The following is a 20207-nucleotide window of genomic DNA, read 5'->3' as shown; positions in this document are numbered from 1 at the left end:
CTCCGTAAATTAAGTATAACAACTACAAAAAATACTTACTAGCTCTAAAAGCGGAGTCGATGTGCTTCAAAATTCTGAAGAGAAAGCTTTGCTGGCCCCAGAAGAGAGTGAGTAGAGTAGCCGGCGCGAGGTACCGCAGCGTGGTCAGTATTGCGTCCAGGGCGACAGACCACATGCCTCGGTTCGCTTCCAATTCTGGATACTCCGGTATCGTGAACAACCCTGGAAAGAGAAAGAGAGGTTTTAGTTAATATTACTCGTGTACTTTAGGGTACTTTCTCCTTGGCCAGGGTTGTGGCTTGAAGCAGGAGTAGGAACAAGGTGGACAGTAAGAGATACTTTTGTATGCCTCATCCAGAGTGAGGGGAGTAATTTGACGACTTACCACTTCAAACGAACTTTACAGGATATTTTTTTCTTAGTGTGATTAGGTCAATCTTCAAAACCATCGTGTTTTTGTGGACGCTCTGGCGATAATATTCATATAGCATATTTTTGTTGTTTTCCAATGATATACATTATTGCCATTAAATGTCCATGTCTGAGGGGCGCCAGAGCTATCACACGAGTGCGCACGTTTCGGAGGCTGACCCGATTATCGTTACACCCATTATATTTTTTTTTATTTTTTTATAATTTGTAAGCCTACGCCCTACATACACACTACTACACCCATTATTATGGTAAGATTTTTATCATAAAAGAGATTTTTATCTCAGGAATAGGACAGTACTATCGAATAAAGGAAGATTTTTATTCACCAGTTCTATTTGTAACAGATTATTTAAAGTTTCATAACGTAGACGTTTATAACAAATAAAAATCAGAGTAAGTATTTATCAAAGTTTAAGTATCGAAACATGCACTGGTGTAACATGCTTGGCCAATGAAATTTCTACACCAATCAGCAGTGATATACAAAAGTGAAGGTTTTGCTACACTTTCGGTTGTTACAAAACTCGGCAGTAAATTTTTGATGTTATCCGGGAAATATTTTATAGTATACTTGCATATTACGGTCTACTGTTCTTCCTATACGCTATAAGCGAACAAAATAACTGTATTTTATAGGTAATTGATACCTACGGGTTTTCACGATTTGTGTACATAATTTCAGTAGGCACAGAATCTTTGCAGCGAATGTAGGTACCGCCGTACTCAGATTCATTTAATGATTATATAACCAAGTCCTTAACAATTTTTTTTAACTAGAATTGAAACGTAAAACGGTATATTTACCACGTTTTTCATTATTTATGAGTTTCCGATATTTCGGCACTGTTGCAAGCGCCATGATCACGAATAAACTGGTAAACATGGTAAATATCCCGTTTTAACTTTCAATTCTAGTGTTAGTGACCATGTCAGTTTAAAAACTTATAACTTTTTTTAAGTATTCATAAAATGTCTTTGACTTTTTACAGGTACAATTGCCAAAATTGGCGGTCAACCATCATTAGTAAAGGTCTCAGCACACATATGGGATCGGAAAGGGATCGTCACCGTATCGCCTCGAGCCGTTCAGAATGGTTTGTATTAAACTCCCTACTGCAACGCACACTAATCGGAATAATAACGTAATCGCCTCGCCTCGGAACAGGCTCCGAACTTGAATTCCCGCGCTTACGGCTCATCGTCCCCGCGCTTACGTTTCTCCGTCCCCGCGCTTACGTCTCTCCGTACCCGAGCTCACATCTCTTCGTCCACCCTTTCCCCTTTCCCCTCCCGCGACGGGACGGCGAGGCGTAAGCGCGGTGTCGCCTAGCCGTAGCCGAGTTGACGTACAGGCGCTGCTGATACGCTTTCGTTACGTGCATACGGTAGGTTGACGCCTGGTTGACAGCGAGGCAAAAGGCGTTACGGTTACGATCCCTTTCCGATCCCATATGTGTGCTGAGACCTTTAGGCTCCTTCATTTTTGAAATCGATTGTAAGATATTCAATACTAACCAATGCTTCTCGGGTGTTGATCCTGCAGCACATTTTGTTTGTACCGTCTCACTAGGTCCTCAATACTGTCCGACATTTTAAAACTATTTCTCAGAATCCATTATTAATGCTAAGAAAAGAATACGGCGTATTTATAACAGCTGGCTTTAGTTGTTTTGATGTCGATTTTTTGGTCGTATTTTTAATTAATTAGGTTTATTTATAAATAATAAAATGTCCTAGATTTTTAATTGCGGATTGTTTGCGTATTAAATTAATATAGCTAGGTATTTTTCTTATCAAAATAATTGTATTTTTACTCGTTTAATGAAATAGGTTTTCGGTCTACTTTGTACTTATTAATTGGAAGACGTTTTAATTATAATAATAATCCTTTTTTATGGTTCGCTTTCGCAGAATTGTAATAATTATAATGGCGTGACGCGAGCGGCAGTTAGCCTCTAGCCTCTAACCGAGTAGGACACTGTACAACCTTAAATAAATATATTTCTATATTCACAGTTGATGTTACATCATTTATCTCCACCACCTGAAGCACTCAGGCTAACTCTCACATGATTTAGACCAATCGAGCAGACAGATCACCTGGTGGTAAGCAATCGCCGTCGCCCATAGACACCCGAAACACGAGAGGCAAAACAAGTGCGTTGCCGTCCTTCTGGGTATTAGGAATTTAAGGGCTGTTGGTGAATCGAGGATTTGGGAGGGGATATTTGGACCTTAGGTAATCTCACTCACACAACGAAATACAGCGCAAGTATTGTTTCACATCAGTTTTCTGTGAGGCCGTCATTAATTCCTTCGTTTCATTGCTTCACTTTACATTAACTAGTAATTCGCCAAATGAATTAAATTTTAGAAGGTCTATAAATAAGTCAATATTAATCAAATCATAAAATAATTTTAACATTTCAACATTAAGTATTTATAGAGTAGTATATTTTAAGATACAAAGTATTTATAAGAGGTAGTCACGATTATACCAGGTTATAAAATTAAATATAAACTGCCCTTTAACAAAAACAGGTGAGGTAACTAACTTATATATTTCCTCAAAGAGATAAAAATTCAAAGAACCACGCCTATATTTGGCCAAGAAAACCTTATCAAGATGAGCTGAGTTATGAAATCATATAGAGCGATAACGTAGTCTTAGATTATACTAAACACATAAATGACTAATACATTTTATACCTGTTTTGCAAGTAAAATATTTCGCGTTTATCATAGAACAAATTTTGAGATGGTTCAAAGTCTAGAAAAGTTGTCTCATAATTATAATTGCGTAGTTTCCTAAGTCAAAGATAAACTATTTCCACTTTTCAGTATAATAAACTATTAAAAAATAATTACACTTTTATTCATTGATTTGATGATCTACAAAATTTTCGAAATTTTCTAGAAATAAGTCTGCTATTTGACGTAAAAATCTCATGAAGTCATAACGGACTATTTCATCCAAAATAATCTCATTCAATTCATAGAAAATATAGTTATTGACGTTTTGAAAAAAGTATTGAATTGATCTCGTTGTAGGAGACCAGCCTATTGAATTCATTCTTTAATTGGCTTTAAACGATGATGTTCATCGTCCTTTATTTACCCCTCTCTTGTCGATGATTATAAATAAAACTGTTAATCATGAGCCATTTAACTGACCTAAAAAAATAAACCTTTACTCCATAGTTGAATTTACAATCATTCGATCGACAAGCTAGATAATAGATATTAGCAATATTTTTATAATTAGTCAATGAGCTCATTAAAATGTTATCTCAATGTCAATCAGCTGTTTAATTACATTGATTACTCATTAAAAACGGATATTCTTTAAAATCATTGAGATTTCATTTTATCAACAATTTTCCGTATTGAAAGGAAAATAAACTCTACCATAACTTCAAACTACGTAAAACTTGTCCTCGTCGATAAAAGGAAAGGGCCTTGAAAGATGGAAAGTGCGAACCTCCATATTTTTAAATCGGGTAATATTTAAATATGAATAATACATATTCTCGTAAGTCTGAAAAATGCTATGCTGAAAACCGCACCAAAATTAGTTCTGTTAAACGCGAGATAATCGAGCACAATCATACGTAGTCCTTCTTTGTTTTGGAGTCGGTTAAAAAAGACAATTATCACCACAAACCCATGATAGTCCACTGCTAGACTATTCCTAGTCTAGGAAGAATACATCTTTGACATTAAGTACAACATTGTATATAATTATGTACAAGAAACGTAAATTAAATCAATAAAAAAAGAGCTGTCATACTAAAACTATATAAAAGAAGAGTTGTAACTATACGTAACATTGTTATACCTTTATATTGTATAATCGTATTTACTTTATATTTACACGTTTTTGTTATTGTTATTTACATCCATACTACTGTGCGCTCTAAATTGTTTTTATGTGAATCTTTGTTTCTTTGTAAGCGAATTATGTATGTGATTCTTATGAGAAATAAAGATATTCTAAACCTATTAAGTTGTTACTCATTTTGAGCACTCCTGTTTTTTAGGTCTAACAGTAAAAAGCTAAGAGTAAAATGTAGTGTTTTTCACCCAGTTTATCATTGTAAGAGATTATAACTTGGTACTATTTCAACATACGGACTTTGGCACTATCCATTTTTTAAGGGGCATACAATAAGCAGATCGGTCACCTGATGGTAAGCGATCACAACCATAACACACCTTTTGTTCTCCAAGGAAAATGGAGATGAATCTTCAAGTACAACACACTTCGCCAGTTCATTTAAATAAACTAAACACAACCTTCACTACACGTGCCACGAAAACGACAAAACCATTCTAGAACCACTCAATCAAAAACCACACTTAATATAATTAACACAAGATTTCAATTTCCAAAACAAATTACCTTAGAACAAAACACGTGGTTACGAAAGCCAAATGAATAATAAAAACACTGTTATCTAAAAAAATATATATTATTATCTATATTATGAAATTGCAGACAAAAAATGGTTGGTTTCGGACGCGACGCAGTGACCATAACTAAGTACTAAGTTCTATCCGTTTTTTATTAAGCATCTCGGCAAATATCGTTTTATCTTATCTTTGCTATGAGTGTGTCTCTACTACATAGATATTAGAAGACGTGTGTGTTTGCTTGTGGTCAGCTTTGAAGTTGAAAAAAAGATATTAGAAAACTATTCAATGTATCTTTACTGTACCTATGTTTTTAAGGCCTTATTTTTCATCGTCATTCGTCTTAATACTGTTAGTTAATTCTTATTATAATATGTATTCCTAAAACAAATATTTTATTAAATAGGTAGAGCTTCAAGCCTAGAATTATTTATATATCGACTTGGGAACCAATTTAATTGAAAACTTAGAAGTTACTTGTGTTATATGGCCTGAACCAACATTTTATATAGGGGTTATTGATTGTGTTAGGCACTTTATAATCCCTCCTTCAAACCCCTATTAGCTTGGAAATTTAATTATAAATGACAATAATATAATATTTGTTTGCAATAAAAATAAATAAAACATTAATATGTGAGAAAATCCAAAGAAAAATCTAGTATGAACATATTAATGATAAAAATGCATGAATCAGTGATAATTATGTTTCCTAATCAGTAAATAAATACAATATAAGCAGGTACATACAATGTTGTATGTAATGAGACATTGGATTATCTTGGGGAATTGTAATTACGTAATTTTGAAAATGTCCAGTTGGTTTTAACTAGACTAAAAACTAGATTAAATTATAATCGATTCTTTAATGCTAAAAGTATGTCACAAGTTCTTAGATCTACATATACCTGACTAATATTCCTATTGAGATTCCTAAAATATTTTTTGTAACGTATTGAGATGTCCAAGACGGGAGATGGCGTTGGATGAATTTTCCCCTTACAAAGAATACTGTAGATATTATAGAAACATACCTATTTAGTACAGCCCGACTGTATAGTTAAAACTGCATAGTTAAATTGCAATACGTGTAGTAAGAGTCAGACTTTCAGGCTTACGTATTTAACCCTTACGTATGTAAACCTAACTCAAATACATACAAATATTTACAGCCTATCCGCTCCGCTCCGGTTCTCGAATCCGAAGTTTTGTTTAATATTCGGCCGTAGGTTTTATTGATTTACTAATAGAATTACTTGAAATAACGTTTTTTTTTTTTTTAATTTCATATCAAAACCTATTTATTTATCTTCATTTCATTCGTTCATTTTTGTTCACAAAGGTAAGCAATAAATGGAATTGTAGTTCGAAATTTGGGAAGTTTTGGACTAAAATTCGTCTTTCGTTGAATTAGGGCTGTTTCGTTGTTACGCCACGTCTCTAAAGCCACATATCAGCCTAGACAAGCGTAGCTTATCTTCCCCACGAGTTATGAGTACGGCGATTACTTATTGCTTTTCCATTACGCAATTAAAATGCACGAAATTAATCATCAGAAATGAATGCAATCATACTAAAGTAAACATACGTAATGTTAATGAATATACTTATCTAATCTTGGTACTAAAGTTGGTTTTGTCGGTACGATAACATCATATCAGTTATTTATCTTATACTACATCAAATATTCAATACAAGCTAAAATGTACCTTAATAACATTTGGCTGTTACGTCCTTTTAATATGAAGTTGCTTGGGTTTTGTTTCGTTCGTTTTTGAAAGAAGGTTGGATGTGATAATTGGTTCTTAGAGTTCAATTTTGCAGTGTTGTATTTGGTAGTGTTTTGAAACAAATTGTATGCAAAAATGTGTTGTTGTAAAATATTTTACGTTAAGAGGAAAATTTCAGTTAAGTATGGGAGAGCCATGCTTCGGCACGAATGGGCCGACTCGACCGGAGTGATACCACGGCCTCAGAGAAAACCGACGTGTGAGTGAGGTTACCGGAGGCTCAATTACCCCTCTTCCCAATCTTCCTAATCCCCGATTCCCCAACAACCCTTAAATTCGTCACACCTTTTATCCCCGAAGGGGTAGGCAGATGTGCACATAACGGCCAAAAGGCCTGCAACGCACTTGTAACGCCTCTGGTGTGTTGGTATTCGAAAATACCTACAATAATCAAAATACCAAACATAATGTTATGTAAAAAAACTATCTATTTATAAATTCACGAATAAAATAACTTTATAATCTGTGCCAACTGTCACGGGTCGTTAACCTCCTATAATTTCTATACATAATTGAAGTATGTAATGTATAAAATAATGCAGAATATAATTTAACATAACGATTATTATTTACTTCCGTATAACTATTACATTAAGGGTGCTTTTCCAACAAAGATGTGCTATGCTACGTTGTTGTGGATGCGTTTGGCTTCCACGAATCATATTCATTGGTACACATAACTTAGCACTGGTGGAAATGGGTTCAGCTACGCTATGTTTTTTATATGGAAAGCATATTATGTGATATACGTAGATGGCTTCCCTACTATCAATACATTGCATATTCGAGCTGTGTATCTTAGTCGCACAACTACATAGCTTACGGTGGAAACGATCACATTAGTTTCACAGCTTAGCTATTACATCTTCGTAGCTACATAATACATCTTTGAGTGGAAAAGCACCGTAATAATCTAAGTATTAACTCTTCCGACTTATGTATTTGGCATACTTAATATAACACCTCATTTTCTCAATGTGAAGTTTTTACAGCACATTAATTGATCCAGTCACCTAACTCACACAACGAAACATCACGCAAGCGTTGTTTCACGTCGGTTTTTTGTGAAACCGTGATATCACTGCGGACTTTATAGAAAGTAGCGTAAGTGATAACAGAACAATTGGAAAGGTATCTTTAATATTTTACATATTTATAACAGAAAACTCTTATATTAAAATACTGAATAATATGAATTCTTATAAAAAATCATCGAAATAGATGTCTTACTTACATTGTCTGACTAGCTTCCGCCCGCGGCTTCGCCCGCGTGAAATTAGTTTTTGTCAATCCTGGTCCTTTATGTCTAAGAGACTCTTACAGGGGCCAGCCTCACGTTGTGTACAAAAATATTTTTAAATGACCTAATTTAAAACATTTTTGTACACAACGTTTGCTGTTTTGTTATCATTTGTTAAAATGTGGAGATTGTTTGGACTCGACACTCGCGAGCAGGCCACGTACAGTTGGCTGTACAGTGGTACAGTACAGTACAGTGGTACAGACCGCGTGACGCTCGGCATCAATGACTTGGCGAGCTTGGGTCTGCTGAGGGGTCTCTGCAGCCCTTTGTGCAGCATGACGATCAGCGTCTAAATTATGACGGGTCTGCGTGTGCTCAAAAGTTTCAGCAGCCCTTTGAGCTGCGTGACGCTCGGCATCTAAAGTCCGACGGATCTGTGAATCCTCTTCTGATTCCAGTGATCTAGCAAGTTTAGCAGCCCGAGCTCTGCTAGAGCTATTAGCTAAATTGGACTTTCATTTGCGAGGCATCGTAGAAAAACAAAAATGAAATGAATCGAACAAAACAGATGTACAGATTAAGATTTATTATATTAAAAAAAACCTTTAATAAGCACCTACTCGGTAAAAATGATGCGCTCATCCCACGGCGATGTCAATTAAACACATCGTCCGTCACGTTTAAATGGAAAAAAAGTAACTAAGAAATTAAATTATCAATATTTATTTACAACCAATGCATAAAAAAGTAGGAGGTTAGTAGCTTAGGTTAGTTTTACACCTACTACGACCTCTTAGATTAATTAAAAAAAGGAAATAAAAGCAAATCGGATTTTTTAAAAGTAACGGAAACTATCTTACCTACTTTTAACTATGAACTAAAAGAAATATCAAGTATGTACAAAATTAATTTACAGGACCTAATTAATAAAAAACACTTAAAAAGTTATACGAAACAAAAAAAATAATTTTACTGGATCGAAAAATGTAATTCTCTATAGCGCAAATTTCTCTAATCGCATGCGTCCGACAACGACGTCTGCCCTCACGTGTCTGCCCGTTCGGGTAGGCATAGTTAGATTCGTGCGCTCCCCCACCACACGACAGCGCCGCGCCGTTGCCTGCCGCAGATGCCGCCACACTTCGGCGAATGTGCGCGACGACGACCGACGGCAGCGGCGGCGATGCAGAGTATTCGTTAAAAGGAATTTAAACTTCAAAAACGAACATTTTTGTAACTTGATACACCCAAAACTTCTAAATTACATGTTCCTAGGTTCAGTGATTAAGATTTCGTATACAAAAAGTTTGGCTTTGTAGTTCCAGTTCCGAATCCGTTCCGTTCGAATTTCGGGAATTCCGTTTGTAGAAAAATTCTGCACATCCTTTGAGACCTACGTACCAAGATTCATGGTCTTATCTTCAATTCAACCCCTATTTCACCCCCAAACTGGTAAAAATTTCAAAATGCTAGAACAAACGATTTTTTGTTTCTTATGACGTGATATTTGACGTACTTGCATACTAACTTTCAACCCTTATTTCACCCCTTAGCTGGTCGAAATTTCAAAAATGCTAGAACAAATGTTTAATGATTTCTTATCAAGTGCTTAAATATAAAGTTTCATGGTTTTATCTTTTAAAATTAAGAAATCCCATACAAACTTTCAACCTCTATTTCAACCCCTTCATCCCTTTTTTTCGAAATAAAAAGTAGCCTATGTTCTGTCTCAGGGTCTAAAGATTGTCTGTACCAAATTTCATCAAAATCGGTTGCGAGGTTTAAGCGGGAAAGCGTAACAGACAGACAGACAGACAGAGTTACTTTCGCATTTATAATATTAGTTGGGATAATAAGATAAAAAATATTCAAGTTAGATGCAGCAGACACACATCACATCAAACTACCCTAAACAGTTCACATCTTCGACTTTATCACCAAAGTGTAAGGTTGAAATTGTTTTAAACAAAGACAAGGGTAGCTTGATGTGCTTGTAAAGAACCTAGTTTCTACGTTATCTTGTCATTCTGCCTTCTCTTATCTCATATCTTGAGATGTTTGATTCACACAAAGCTATAATTTTGTTTTAAATTTGAATAACGCGTTGTATGTAAATTTTTGAGAGAAACTGTACTTTTAATGTAATTTTGGTAATTTGCTATATTAATCATGATTCTTTATATTATAATTAGTACATGGAATAGAGAGCTTCATGAGATTGATGAGCGAATTTTTATGTTTCAGTTATTAAAAGAGTAAAAAAGAAAATATATTTAAAACTTATAGAAATCTTAGCATGCTCGCTTTAAAACAAGCTATGTATTCTTCTTAAAATATTACACTGAAGTAAATAGTAAATTATAACCTTACTAAAATGAACCTTCTTGAGTCTTTTCATTCATACTCATCATAAAGAAACATTCAGGGTGCTTTTCCACCAGAGATGTGCTATGCTACGTTGCTGTGGATGCGTTTGGCTTCTACCAATCATATTCATTGGTCCACATAGCTAAGCATTGGTGGAAATAGACTCAGTTAAGCTATGTTTTTTATATGAAAAGATGCGTACTATGGATGTGTGATATGAATGGCTTCCCTACTACCGATAAATCGCATATTCGAGCTGCGCATCTTGGTCGCACAGTTACTTTGTGGCGACGTATCTTCATAGCAAATCCTACTCGCACAGTTACATAGCTTAGTAGCTATTATATCCTCGTAGCATAGTTACTAGCATATCTCTAGCACCTTAAGATTGGTTCAGCCGTTTTGAACTTCAGTTCCATACAAACGAACAAAAAATATATAAGCACTTGTAACTATAGATGCATACAGATAATTGTGTTACACATACAATGTACAATACTTGAGATTTTCCCAGTATTATATTATTTTGTTGTGAATAAGATTTTTAGATCAAGGGCATCGTCTGTCAAATGGTTTGATCTTGAAGAGATTTGGACTAAAGATTCTGATGTGAATTACTTTGTCTGCATCTGAGTTTTTGTATAAAACAATGCCACAATAGATTTCTTAGTAAAGGAAAGTATTTACGACGTATATGATGGATTAGGTATGTTGTAATAATTTATTGTTTTTCGGTAGACGTGTGATTGAGATAGATATTTATGTCCAGCTCGTACTTCTTTAGTAGCTCTATAGATTTTTGGTGGACAAGCGAGAGAAAGGTACAATATACTCGTTATAAAGAGTTTGTTAAAAATCAAAATCGATAGATTCAGATATGTTGGATTAAGATCGTTTATTGAAATTGGCAATAAAGTAAGCTAAGCCAATGTTGCTTTCGAGAATTTTAAACCAAAATTTACCTGTCAAACTCAATAATAAAATTAAGTGAAACTGTAATTATTACATGTTGACATTAATTATTATGTTTTTCGGCTTACTAACGTAATTATTTGACGAAGAACTCGACTAGTTTCAAGCCGTGCTAGAGACTCATACACATGAACAGCATTCCGCGATAGTCATCGCGTCGTGCGTGAAACTAGTCGAGTTCCTCGTCAAATAATTACGTGAGTAAGCCGAAAAACATAATAATTAATTTAGTATGTCTCACGAAAGTTATACTATAAACATGTTGACATTGTAGTAACAAAAAAATTTGATATAGTATTTTGACCATTATCTCAATATTGTATAACTTTTATAGGAACATTTTCCTACAGATAAATCTGACCTAAAAACTTTATTCAAGATCATCGAAGAAAATCTTCCAGCATCTTTACCTTGTAGTAAGTACAGAATGAAGGCTAAGACTTGAGATAAAAATAGACATACGATTTTGAACTTTAAATTAATGGAGTTAAGAACCATGGTGTTTCTTTAGGACGATAATATCTTAAGATAGTGTCGAAAGATGAATGATTATATTTTATGTAATATTGGAAATCACATGCTTTGCTTGTACAACTGAAGTATGAATTCACATGACAAACAAACTATAGTACAGTAAATATAAAGTAACAGTCCATTGTATTTTAAGTGTGGTAATAGCTGTATGCTTCAGCACGAATGAACGGGCTCGACCGGAGTGATACCACGGCCTCACAGAAAACCGACGTGAAACAACACGGAGCTGTACACTAGTTTATAAGTTTTTTAACATGTACCTTTTAATAAATAAATAATAATAACGCTTGCGTTGTGTTTCGTTGTGTGATTGAGGTCACCGGAGGCCCAATTCCCAAATTCCTAATCCCCGATTTGCCAACAACCCTTAAATTCCTAACCCCCAAAAGGTCGGCAACGCACTTGTAACGCCTCTGGTGTTTCGGGTGTCCATGGGCGGCGGCAATTCTTACCATCAGGTGATCTGTCTGCTCATTTACCGGCTTGTACTATTAAAACAATCTATCATTTTAGCAAAACAAGAGTGATAAGTCACGTTTGTATCGATAATCTTATTTAAATAACCAATTCAACTAATAGATCAATCGATAGATATAATATTTCTGTGGATAACAAAATAGAATATCAATTAGTATTTTTTATCCATAAACTTTATCTATTTCTATTTAAATCTACACTAGTATATAAAGCTAAAGAGTTTGTTTGTTTGAACGTGCTAATCTCAGAAACTGCAGGTCCAATTTGAAAAAATATTTTTGTGTTGGATAGTCCATTTATCGAGGAAGGCTGTAGGCTATAAAACATCACGCTACGATCAATAGGAGCCGAGCAGAGCGAGTAAAATTGTGATCAAGTAAATAGTATACTATAAACAAAGCCTTATCATTGTCCCATTTGTTATTGTTACGCGACCTTCATTAAATCTAATCAATGCATTAACGGTAACAATGTCATATATTATAAATATTTGTATGACTATGTCATTAATTGTATTTATATGTTTTTGTTTGATAACAATTTTGTTGTTATATTTAAATGGTAAGTGAATATTTTAATTTGGGTTATAATAAATAATGTGTGTTGTTTTTTTAGTATATTTTTTATTTCACGTCGCAACCCTAACTCTGTCAAAGATGCTAGCGGCTGTGCCTAGCGGGTTTACCGGGGCTTCGGCTCGAAAAAAGTAGGAGTATAAACGGGGTGGTTTTTAATCAGTAAGACTCTGACACTCGCTTTCACCTCGTACAAGGCAGAAGTCATTGGATGATTTTACACTCTATTATCCAGCTCAAAAAAAAAAAAAGATCCAGTCAAGGACCAAACAAATATTTTCCAAATTGCAGTGGTTCCTCAAAGCATATATTTTTTTCGGACAGAAACCTCTTTATTACCCTATAGCCTTAACATAAAAGACCGAGAGAGAAAAAAAGAAAATTACTTAATTCATTAGAAATCTTGTTAGCTACCACCACTTAGAAAAAGTGTGTAAACTTTTTCTATTAAAATGTTAAATTAAGTACTGAGCGTCGCCGGTGCAGTCAGTTTGCGTAAAATCAGATATTTGCCATGGCGGGCGAGGGGCGAGCTGGTCTGCTTATGAGGGCATGACAGTTGCAAGTAATTCTGGACTAAGCATTAACTTAGAAAATGGACTAAATATGGTCACATTATAATTAACATTTTTGAAAATAATCGTGGAGATATTGAATGGGTAAATTAAACAGTAAGGGTACTTAGATTTTGTGGCAGATGAATCACTGATTCCTAGGATTGATTTTATAATGGATTAGCGACACAGGCGCGGTTTCAGACGTGCTGCTCGGCTCCTATTGATTGTAGTGTGATGTTTAACTATATCTAATATACTATTCAACACAAAAAATCTTCTCGGCTCTGAATTGATTGTAGCGTGATGTTTAAAAGTAAATAAGCTACTTCGATAAATTTAATTATGAATACCTCATCCTTCGATAATCAAGTATGTAATTTTTAAGCATTAAAATGTATTCTATAATCTTATATCATGCTACAATCCAAAAAAGACTGGATAGTAGTACAACTACCTGTTTTTTTATAAAAAACTAGTAACTTAATAAATTATTTATTATTTTTTTTATTATTTTAAAATTAGTATTACTCAATGTTTTACGCTTGCAGTAACTGCTTCGCTACACATTTGTCATCCATATATTATATTTACCGACCAATATAAATATTATTTATAGGATTTTTATGCACTATTTAACACAAAAAATATTATTATGTAAATAAAAATATCACACGATTTTCCGACAGAAACCACATTCACTGTTTATATTTTAAAATTAAAACGTCGAAAATTTAACAAAATACGACCAAAAAACCGACATGAGACGCAAAATATTTTTCTTTGTTGTATAATATTTTTTATACAGCAAAAAAGAAAAGGCACAACACTGAACAACTTTTCACGTGAGTAGAAAGAACACTGAACGAGGTGTTCTAAAATAATCATCATTATCAATTGTTTTATATCAGTAGGCTGAACACAGACTCGGCGACACTTGAGAGATAACAACTTGTAATATAACACTTTAAAAATTTCCTCCATTTGTCTAAAAGGGTGTTGAAACTGTTTGGCACACCCTTACTGACTCATTGTCTTGGTAATTTAGACTAATAAATAAAATTGGAGTGTTTGTTTGTAATATTGATATAACCGCTTTTTATTACATGCGTATGAGTATACCTACGTACGTAATGTTTGTCTGTCTGTCTATCTGTTTGTTCTGGCTAATCTCTGAAATGGGTGGACCGATTTTGACGGGACTTTTATTGGCAGGTAGTTGTTGCACTAAGAAGTAGCTTACGCTACTTTTATTTTAGAAAATAACGTCATAAAGTTTTTAATCCACGCGAGCGAAGCTGCGGTCATCAGCTAATCTGGTATGATTATGTATGGACGAGTAGGTATAGGTATTATGAAAAGACACGTGTTTGGCGTTGCGTATAATATAGATATTACAGTAAATATACTCGTAGATATTAGAAGTATGGTTATGATAAAGTTCCAGGAAAATAAATGGAAATGTGCGTGAAAACAAATATACCTACTAGATTTTGGCTATTAACCTATAGTATCGCGCGGATCTACTCAAAACACAATGTGTTTTCTATTATATCTTGTATACAATACTAGCTTTTGCCCGCGACTTCGTCCGCGTGGTTGGTGGTCAAAATTAAAACGCCTTCTACCCTTTTTATTCGCTAATAAGCCTATGTTCTTTCGTTCGTCCCATTAAGTGTCTAAATACAAAGTTTCACTGTTACAACTTTAAAAATGACGAATTTCCATATGATCATTCATCCCCTATTTTTACCAACTCTCCCCTATGTTACAGCTTTAAAAATGGCTAATTTCCATATGACCATTCATCCCCTATTTACCCACTCTCCTATTTTTTTATAAAAAAAATAGTCTATGTTGTTTATTCTATCTCTGTACCAAATTTCATCAAAATGTTCGGTTTACTGGTTTAGGCGTAACGGCGTAAGCGTAACAGACAGACAGACAGAGTTACTTTCGCATTTATAATATTAAATATGAGCCGCGCGGGTACCTTACTCATAGATCTAAACACCCCTCTCCCGCACGCGCACCCCTGGCCTTGGCGACGTCCACTTCGCAACGGGCCGTGCAGCAGAAATCGTAATATTTTAATTTGACCACAACTTCAAAACCAAACGTCCAATTTCAATCATTCAAAGACCAAATATTATCAACATAAACTGTACTTATTGATGAAATAATTTATTTTGATAAGGATTAATAGCATGAGTAAAATAAACGCGTTTAAATGTAGTCCAAAAAAAATTCAAGATTTTTAAATAAAAATGTGGTTGTTGTGCCTCACTCGACATAGATATGTATAGTGTGTCGCGGACTTTTTTGTAGATATTTATAAGATCTACAATTAATTATAACATTTTATGGTTCTATCTTTTGTAGTTTAGGCAGCGTACGCAAAATAAGTAACTTCTTTGGTTGATTTTTTTCAGTTTGTGTCCGAAAAATCCAAATATCTCACGGAACCCTATTTTTTTCCAAAATAAAATATAGCCTATGTTACTCGTGGATAATGTAGCTTTCGAATGGTGAAAGAATTTTTAAAATCGGTCCAGTAGTTTTTGAGCCTATTCGTTACAACCAACCAAACAAACAAACAAACAAAGTTTTCCTCTTTATAATATTATATTAGTGTAGATAAGAGGTTAATTAACATTAGAAATAAATTTCTTATCTCTCGTAGAAATTGCAAGTGACAATTCAGTTGGACTATGAATCTCCAATATATTAGAGGGTTTCATAATCTCCACACTTGGCGGGTTAGCGTCGCAAGTGAGGACAGATAGGCCACACGCTCTGAAGGAGTCCCAACCACATACCCAAGCAAGCCTTGGACTGGAACCCCAGGGAAAACAAAACGTCGCACCGTGTTAGCAGAAGTGACGAACATCGATGTAGTGAAGAGCGAGATGAAGACTAGACAGATCGCGATGGAGAACTTATGTGGATGCCTTCTGCCCCATCTAGGGGACACAGGATATTATTTAGTCATGCTTGACAGGTGGGTTAGGGCTCATAATTTAAAACGTTTATCCTGCTTTAAATTTTCCTCTAACCTTACATGTATACATTTATTTAAATTAATTTAGGTACACGGACATTTACCTTAAAATTATGACAAATAAAAATGGTGTCAGTACAGCTCTTGCTAAATATTAAAATTAAATAGCTCATTCTGTAGAATTACATATTCACATGAAACTTACAAAATTACCCTGTTTGCTTGTCTTTGTAAATTTTCATAAAAGATTTAATTTCGAGATAGTCAAAGATTGTGAGATTAAAACTGAAATGTTTTGTAAAGCGCTGTTGTAACTTTTTTATTTTGTACTTATGTCAAAATGTTAATTTAGTCTTGATGTAGTTGTACATGTATTTTTTATAATAGTTTTGTATAACAGGTATAAATTATTTTATTACACGTAAAAATTAATTAGGTGCTCAAATTCTACACTTCAAAAACAAAATGGTGGCTTGTTTTCGTAAAATAAACTTGGAAATACGCTATGAATATTCCAAGCTTTCTGTGGAAGTCAATTAGTTTACATTACTTGAAATTACTAAGAAGCTCTATTCTGAATAACTTACTTAAATTGAGAATTCTAACTACTTGAGTATACGTACACACCTGTAATAAAATTGAAAGTCAACGTCAAAGTCAAAGTCAAAATTATGTATTTGAAATAGACCGGGAATTACTTTTGAACGTGAAAGCAAATATAACAGTATTAAAAAAAAATGTCTGCCTGCCGGTAAGTCTTCCAAAGTGTAGATTCCTATAGAGAAGAACGAGCAAGAAACTCCATGATAATTGTTGCACACATGTATTAAATCTTATTAAACCAAGAGAAACCAATCTCCTACCCGCCAGCCATGTGTGGGGATCATAGCAAACTTTTATATAGAGCAGGGCGTTTACTCTTGAACCCAACCTCAATGTCAATGCAATTTCAATCCAATCAAATCTCAACAATTATTCAATGTCAAAACTATACAACCCCGATCGTAGCTGTTAAAATAGCATTCAGAGTACGGAATATAAAGCCAAACTCAATACCATTTAGTTCATTCAATATCCACGCAATATGGATGCAATGGGCGCTAGTGTTGCAACTCAAGAGAGTTCAAAATTTTACAATATCAATGTCGATCGATCGGAATTGGATTCAAGAGTAAGCCCTCAGGCATCTAGGCCTGCAGTGAACAGCCCCGAACTGATGTGTTTAATACAGAAACCAAACCTTTTTGATTTGTGTCTGTATATTTAAACGCAAATCACGTAAAACTACTAAACAGAATTGAATGCAGTCACTTTTTAAAGTATAGTTATGCCTATATTTTATAAAATATAAGGTAGGTACGCTTCTGTTTGTAGGCGACTATCTCAAAAAATACTGAGAGAATTTTAATGCGGTATTTGTCAGTGGAATAGCTCTGATTCATAAGGAAGATTTTAAGGTAAACATGTAAAAATTTGTTGGTGGGTAATTTTGGTAAAAAGATAACTAAAATATACCTTTATAGTTAGGTATTCCTATGTAAACAACTGATACTTGGTCTGGTATATTATTTAATTTTATATTGCCAAACTGCTGCATGCACCTACTATAGTTTTTGTATATCATTAAGTTAGGGAAAAGCTAGTACTTTTCCGTATGTATAAAGTTTATTATGTTTTTATTTTATCCAAACTGGGAATTTTACAATCAACTCGACCTTGCATTAGCGATTACTAGACTGACAAGTTAATACTAAATGAGTGTTATATAAACAACATACAATATATTAACGTCATATTAAAAGTGCATTTTAATGATAATAAAAAAAAAATATCTTATCAAACATTGTGAAAAAATTTCAAAAATGTGAATGTGACATAATTTTAATGCATTCCTGATGAAATGGATTCGTATTAAATTTTGCATGTTGAAAATAAAACCTTTATAGTGACAACATAAGAAGAAGGCGAGGCGAGAGATCAATCAGTTTTTATGTATATTTTAGCGCGCAGCCTACTCTATTCTATCTAGTAGGCTGCGTGACGTCGCCGCATCTGCGCACGCTGCTCGTGATGAAGAGTAGAGTTTTTCTTAATAAATGTGCGTGAATAAACCGTAATTTTTAAGTTAATAAAGTATATTTTAAGTTAAGTAACTATAACCAGAAATATTTTATACTTTTTTTATTACGGAGGGACACCTTCAAAAGGCGCCTAGCTTTCTGGAGATAAAACACTAGGGAGTGTGGGATTTTTACCTCACTAAAATCACACCGTTGGCCTCCCTCAGCACCTATAAGGGGCACTGGATCCTCTAATAGACAGGTCTATTACCTGAGCAGGCTCCAGAGGTTATACTGGTATACCTAGTATAAAACCATAAAAACACACACAACGTCACGCCTTTTATCCTCGAAGGGGTATGTACACCCACTTTTCACCAGTTGTGTTATAAGTCCCATGTAATAGGGGGTGAGCCTATTGCCATATACCGAACACGATACCAGACTCCATGCTACTACTGAGAAATTTTTCGAAAATCCGAAAAAAGCCCAGTAATACTTTGCCCGGCCCGGGAATTGAAACCGAGTCAGTCTAAAAACAGGCAGTTAAACGAACCATAAAAACACTTGATTGATAAAATTACTTTTTTTTATTTATATGTTACGGAATGCGACAAAACTGTCGCATCGTATGTGCACAGCCTAAAGCTACTGTTGTAAGACGATCAATCTCCATGCAAGCGCCGCCACGGTTGTTGACCGTAACTATTACTTAATATAATAATAAAATGGAAAATATTTATGCAGGTATTGTGTTTGGTATTACAAAAACTCTTGTTATATTATTTTGCTTGTTATGACTGCTTTGTTGATCAAGTTTTTGTAAGTGTGGTTCCTTGCCTAGTAAGTTATCGGATGATTTGTTTCCTGAATCGGACAGTGTATTGACTGCACATGGAATTGGACTTGGGGAAGCCTATGTTCAGCTATGAACATCTTATGGTTGATATGATGATGAAGTCCAGTATAGTGGAATGACATAGGGTTCGCAATGCTATTCAATATAATATAAAAGAACATAAGTACTCTAGCTGATGTCCACTGCTTTATCCACGTGGATAAAAACTTTGTGACTAATAAATGTACACCTGCCAATAAAAGTCCCGTCAAAATTACTTTAGCCATTTCAGAGATTATCATACAGAACATACACATAGACAAAATTGTAAAAAATATTATTTTGGTGTATACTTATATTCATATGCATATAGTAAAAAGCGATTACATACTTCAATAATACAAACAGACACTCTAATTTTATTTATTAGTCTAGATTGTATATGTGTCAGTCTCCCTTGACTAAAAGGCGTGACGTAATATTAGGTCATAATTTCTAATAACAAAACCTTATTACATTAATAATAACCAAACAATCCATCTCTACAAATGAACCTAGATTTATCTAGAACCTAGACGTCTACCTAGTCAGACAAATTAACCAGGCTGTTGTGTTGTGCGTGACGAATGGGCCTAGTTTCAGTGTAAGCACTTAATCTAGTCAGACTGATATAATATGAGCTGTGGTTACTCATGTGAGCTGAACAAATCGTGTTACTAAACAGTATAGGGATGATGACGGGGTATGGAAATTAAATCAATCAATTTAGTCCGTCAGTTAGGTAATAAAAAATATTAGATACGTATTTTTTCATTTTGTCCTATAAGATTATACTTAGATAAACGAATCAAACTTTAGGATTGGGAGCTAACTACATTATGTCTGAGTATAAATGGGAAGCAAATAAATACATACGTAATTTCTACGTATAAAATGTACCTAGAAGTG

At 34.3% G+C, this 20207-nt stretch overlaps 2 protein-coding genes across 9 annotated transcripts in view; both read right to left on the bottom strand.

Moving 5' to 3' along the window:
• Positions 1 to 20207, bottom strand: part of LOC118269655 (zinc transporter ZIP6-like) — a 426889-nt gene that overhangs the window by 127139 nt on the left and 279543 nt on the right. The window lies entirely within an intron of this gene.
• LOC118269650 (uncharacterized) overlaps positions 1 to 20207 on the bottom strand; it is a 97991-nt gene that overhangs the window by 9715 nt on the left and 68069 nt on the right. Inside the window, exons 1-3 of one of the 7 annotated variants that reach the window (XM_050706880.1) lie at positions 14191 to 14221; positions 1951 to 2059; positions 40 to 222 (exon numbers count right to left, since the gene is read on the bottom strand). The exons of 1 other annotated variant lie outside the window; for it this stretch is intronic. In XM_050706880.1, the coding sequence (XP_050562837.1) occupies positions 40 to 222; positions 1951 to 2026 (259 nt within the window). In that variant the 5' untranslated portion in view covers positions 2027 to 2059; positions 14191 to 14221. Of the gene's footprint in view, positions 1 to 39; positions 223 to 1950; positions 2131 to 4650; positions 4874 to 14166; positions 14222 to 20207 lie in introns of those variants that run through there. 5 more of the 7 variants (XM_050706882.1, XM_050706879.1, XM_050706883.1 and 2 more) reach the window with 5 other exon arrangements.

The sequence above is a fragment of the Spodoptera frugiperda genome, chromosome 30, assembly GCF_023101765.2.
Source record: "Spodoptera frugiperda isolate SF20-4 chromosome 30, AGI-APGP_CSIRO_Sfru_2.0, whole genome shotgun sequence".
In the NCBI taxonomy this organism is placed as follows: domain Eukaryota; kingdom Metazoa; phylum Arthropoda; class Insecta; order Lepidoptera; family Noctuidae; genus Spodoptera; species Spodoptera frugiperda.
Note: the sequence above shows the minus strand (reverse complement) of the source record. Positions and strands in the feature narration are given on the sequence as shown.